This window comes from Solanum pennellii, chromosome 2 (assembly GCF_001406875.1).
Source record: "Solanum pennellii chromosome 2, SPENNV200".
Classification (NCBI taxonomy): Eukaryota; Viridiplantae; Streptophyta; class Magnoliopsida; order Solanales; family Solanaceae; genus Solanum; species Solanum pennellii.
The window spans coordinates 59361007-59366608 of record NC_028638.1 but is presented as its reverse complement, the minus strand read 5'-3'; the positions used below and the strand labels follow the sequence as shown (position 1 = coordinate 59366608).

At 36.0% G+C, this 5602-nt stretch overlaps 1 protein-coding gene across 1 annotated transcript in view; it reads left to right on the top strand.

Annotated features, from left to right (window-relative positions):
* The first annotated feature begins 1105 nt into the window (after positions 1-1105).
* Positions 1106-5602, top strand: part of LOC107008636 (membrane-anchored ubiquitin-fold protein 4) — a 14672-nt gene continuing 10175 nt past the window's right edge. Inside the window, exons 1-2 of the mRNA XM_015207753.2 lie at positions 1106-1465; positions 3328-3498. Coding sequence (XP_015063239.1) covers positions 1336-1465; positions 3328-3498 — 301 coding nt within the window. The 5' untranslated portion in view covers positions 1106-1335. The remainder of the gene's footprint in view (positions 1466-3327; positions 3499-5602) is intronic.

Below are 5602 nucleotides of genomic sequence, written 5' to 3'. Positions count from 1 at the left end.
ACATAGCAATATGCAGAGTGCTTATTTGAGCATGAAGCAATGCTATTGTTTTATGTAACTGAGTGTTAATTTAAGGGTTTCAGATTGCATAGTGAATGATGAGCGTTGGTGCACTTATTCGTGTGATACCCTTAAGTCACTATCATCAGGAAAATGCTGAAATATTAAGTGAGTGATCGATCACACAGAGAGAATCTATGGGAAAATACATATAGACTAAAGGTGCAATTTTCATGATTCGTTGAAAAACTTTGACAACCAACTATAGAATATAGAAGAGGGCATAAAAATACTCCTGTTAGAAAGATCAACTCGTCAATAACTCATCACACAACTGAAAGGATCAAACAATGGCAGAAGATGGATACTAATAAATAATTACTGGAATGCAAGCACATTGCAAAAGCAAAGTTAGGGAATGAATAATTGCGGAATAAAAGATACGAAGGAGCTCAAGATTGAGAGTGATAACAAACCCAACTCTTTCCAACATAAACCATGAAATGTGCAATTGACTTGTAAAAACTCATACCATAGAAATTCAATAGAAAGAGAGAGTTGTGTGAAGTTGCCACACAGTTAGGAGCTAGCACAACTCAAATAAACAGGGAAATTACCTTAGATGAAACAGGCATGAGCTGTATGCTTCAACAGAATATATATATTAATGGCACACTAGTTCCTCTTTTAAAAGACGCTGGTGCTTTAATTTCATCACCCAATTACTATTAATTTAAAAGTAATACACAACCACACCAACATACCTATGTTATTATGAAATAGAGATACTAATGACGTATGCAAAAATAATTCCCATCTCATCACTACTAATTACCAGAAAACCTATATTGTACTTTTTAAAATGCAAGTAACATTGTGCTCATATTATTTATTATTGTAACAAAATTATGTGACTCTTTATTAATAGAAAAAAAATTCAGATGTTAGCAAATTCAAATACGTACACTCTTTTTTGCTCAATTGTAAAATAGTGGCTGGTTCTCACAAGTCACAATCAGGAACGGTACAATTACAAAGAAACCTCATCCATTGATTATTTATCAAACTCAATTCAGATGTTATAAAAATGGAAATTTATAACTGACTGCTGGTATGTATGTATGTATTATTAAAACCAAAAAGGAAAAAGAAGTCGTCGCGTTCTCTTTACATATCTTGTTTTCCTTGATAAATTGATTGGGTTCTAGGGTTCCTCCCTCTCTTTTACTGTCTAATTATTTATACTTGGTAGTAGCTTAGAAAAATCAATAGGCAACTCTAAGAGTCAAGAGGTTGGAGGTTCGTTTGTTAAACAAAGTGAAGCCGGGATTTCAAATGCCGGAGGAGGACTTAATTGAACTCAAATTTAGGTTGTATGATGGATCAGATATTGGTCCTTTTCAATACGCACCCACTTCCACCATAGCTATCCTCAAAGAGAGGATTGTCGCCGACTGGCCCAAAGGTTTTTTTTCTGATTATCTTCGCATCGCTGACGTTTCTGTTCATCTTCCCCTATTTATACAATGTTTCCAACTCTTGTAATTAATATTATGTGATCCCTCTGCTTTGAAAATTTGTTTGTAAGTTGACTTTTGTTGGATTATGTGGTATACACTGTTTTTGAGTGCCTTCTCTTGTGATAATTTCTAAGGCGGATTTATTAGTTACAAGTAGAGAATCCAAAAGCGCTAATGTTTTTCACAAATGCCTGATTCTGAAGTAATGAGAGAGAGTATCTTTCCCCGGAATTTTATGAGGCAAGAATTGTAGTGAGGTATTCTCTGTTTTAAGTTAAATTATGATGAAGTAGAACCTCATGCTATGTATTGCTAGTTTCTTTATCCAAACCAGTAGCTCATGCAGGCATATGCCTTCCATGAAGTTGTGAGTCCACCATAGAACCTTATCTAGCATACCCTTAGTCAACTATTCATATAAGCCAAACATTCTTGCACCTATGATTGCTCGCTCGTACATATTATCTGTGGAAAAATCACATGAAGGTAATGCATTCATACATACTACTACAGTTATATATTCCAGTGTTTAGATAATTCAAGCATAATCAACCGGCAGCAGGGATATGTTGATTATCCATCTTTAAGATCAAAATCAACACCATCACTGGAGTGACTCAAATGTAGATCTAATGTGACCAAAGACATTCAAAATTGCATGACTGATATTGTCTTACGTGAAAAGTGGCAAATGTATGCCAAGTGTCAGATATGTACTAAATTCTACAAGTGTATTATACTCATACAATGCGTACCATTGGAGGCTATTCAGGGGTACTTATGACAGCCTTGCTAAGTATTTGTTGAGAGAACCAACAAATATGAAGAGAGTATTTGTAGAAAGGGGACTTATTCAAGGTAATGACATAGAAATGATTCTTAATTGAAGATTGACAAGCACTTTGGTCCCTACTTATTTTGCCTGGGAAAGCATGAAGAAGAACCCACAGACCTTTGGAGTTCTTGGTCGAGGGTAAGTGCATTGTTGTCAGTGGCCAGAAGCGTAGAAAAACACCATGGTCTATTGGTTCTTAGCTAAGCACAATCCAAGTACATTGCTCAATAGGTGCTGACCAGGAGCAAAAACAAACAATTTATATCTAATACCAGGAAAATAACTCTAAATATGATAAATAACTATATGGATGATAACATAGGAAAGAATGCTATTTTAAATGATGTCAAAAAATGTTCAAAATACCGTAGGGTAAGTCTCCCCATTTGTGGGATTACACTGGGTTTGTTGTTTTTGTAGGGTGAGCCTAAGTGAATCTTTTGATGAGGGACTTGGATTTGAAGATCCTGGACAAAAATGTCCCTTCCCTCCTGCACACTCAAATCCAAAAGTAAAGAAAAAAGATCACCCAAAAATTAAAAGCTCTCTGTATTAGCTATAGGTAAAGTTCTTCTAGAGCCAAAGTCAGGGACACAAGATCCTTCCGAATTAGAAGAGGCAGTTTTACGTTTCTATACTTTAACGAATGAACCTTCAATATGTCTTAAATTAATTCCTATCTAACTGGCGGTAAACCCAAGATCATATATTTTCAAACTATAAACATATATTGGTAGAGGAGATTTAATTTTGATCCTGGTTAAACCACCTTAATTTGCTATGATACCGTCCAAGATTGTGAATAGACATCTGAATTTTGACATTTGACATCTTCCTCTGTATTATGCTTTGTTGCTTTTCGCACGGTCCATTTTTTCTGCAGCGATTTGTGAAAACAGGTCTTCATCCGAGCTGGTTTATTATATGGTTACTAGGCTATGTTTTGATAATATTCAACTGCTTTTGTTGCAGATAAAAAAGTTGCACCTAAGGTGGCAAATGATGTAAAATTGATATGTGCTGGTAAAATTTTGGAAAACAGCAGGACTGTTGGTCAATGCAAGACACCTTTTGGTGAGCTACCCAATGGAATAATTACCATGCATGCTGTTGTACAACCATCTTTAGCTAAAGCAAAGTCAGGTAGATTCCCCTTACTACGCAATATGTTTTCATTCTATGTCTGTTTTGAGCAACAGTGTTGCAAGTGCAAATCTTATTTCTGACATAACATGTGCCTAACATAGTTATGCTGGAGATGTCGATTGTCTCTGATAAGATTTTCTGAAGATTGGCATTTCTCTCAAGGCAAGAGTATAAGTTGTTCAGATATTGTTTAGTTGCATTTTTTCATGTGGTATGGAAAAATGTGTATATAGTTATGAGAAGAAAGAAGGGGGTTGTGATGATTTGTCATTTTTTGGATCCCATCCATAATTTTCTTTTCTACTTTGAACATTATACTTGTTTAACAGATTCAATGTCCACTAAATTATCAACTATCCTTCACATGTGACACTTTTGTCTATCTCTGAAGATACAAGTATACACCTAAGGGCAGGGGCGGACCCATGTTGGGTCCAGGGTGTTCACCCGAACACCCTCTGCAAAAAAATACACTATATATATAAGGTAATTTTTCTATATTTCTGTAGATGGATATACTTTGACCCCCCTCAATAACAAATAAAAATAGATGGTTCAATGGTAAGACCTCTGAATATTAAGCTGCACGCCCCAGGTTCGAATCCCTGCAACAACATTTATTTATTTTCCTTTATAGTTTAGTTTATTTTTGTTTAATAAAATCAGTTCTGTTTTTCAAGCATTTTTTTATTTTAAAAACGTGCCAAAAGTGTGGTTTAAACCCAAAAAAATTCAAAGGGCCCATTTCGAAAGACTTATTTACACGTTTATATTTTTATTTTTCGAACCTCCTGAATGAAAATCGGTCCGCCACTGCCTAAGGGTGTGACCTAGTGGTCAATGAAGTGGAATTAGAACCACGGGTCTCAGGTTCATATTCTAGTGGAGGCGAAAATACTAGGTGATCATATTCGGTATGGGGTGCAAGTGACACATTTGGAGGATAAAATGAGAAGAAGTCGCTTGATTGAATTTTATGATGTCCCATATCGACTCCCTGATGCACCGGTCACTAACGGAAAGTATTAAAAAAAGATGAGGTAGACCTAAAGTCATACAGAAGAAAGTTATCTTGAACTACTGTCTCTCAGGATCCATCTAGACTCTGCAAATTATGGCAGAATGGAAGAAAAATATCGACATACGATTTTGATTATGGTTTTGTACACCGGTAAAAATGTTGTGAATCTAAATCTTCAAATACTGGATTGATGCGGGTCTAAATGGGAACAACATGGTTACGGGGATCCATATAGCTGACTGTAACTAGCTTGAGATTGAGGTGCAATTGATGATGTTGCATCTTTTTCATCACGTCTATTTGGTCTATCTTTTCTTTTTTGTTATTTTTTAAGTTGCTAGGACTCTCCAAAAATGTTGCCGCACACGTGTCGGATCCTTCCGGATACACTATTTTGGAGGATCCAACATGCACCGGTCGACATTTTTGAAGAGTCTGAGCAGCATAGGTTATTATAACTTCTTCACCTGCAAGTAGTGCTACTTTTTGCTTTCTTTTTTGTGGAATTATCTGAAGACCTGTGCGGGAATTGCTATGTTACAATTGTATGCATAATTTCTTTTTTTTTTGCCTACGATTGAAATAATCTTCCACTTATAGTGTGACCTGAGATTACCGCAAACACTTTAACTTGTAGAGGAGCTACGAAATGTGGGCTTCTAAGTTCTTAGGAGTTTTGTTCTGCTTGTTGAAGTTGCAAATACTCAAAGCTGGATTATTTATATCAATGTGCTTATCTCAGAACAATCTCGAATGCTGCAGTTCGAAATAAACCAACTTGGCACTGATCAAGCTGAAAACATGAGAGAATTTTTACTTCTCTGTGAACACTTGGACTCACGTCCAACTCAGAATTCAAATCTGAAAGAGAATATCATTCTCAACAAGGTGGCAGGAGATGTCCCACCAGCACCTAGTGCAAAAAACATCTCGACGGTACGCAAGGATATGCCATCTTTGTCCAAAAAGGATGTAAGAGAAAGTCTAGCAAATGAAGCTTCAAGCTCATCATCAGTTAAGACTGAAAAAATATCTGGAAACCCAGAAAATAAGACTAACCCAGATTCTTCTGGAACAAAA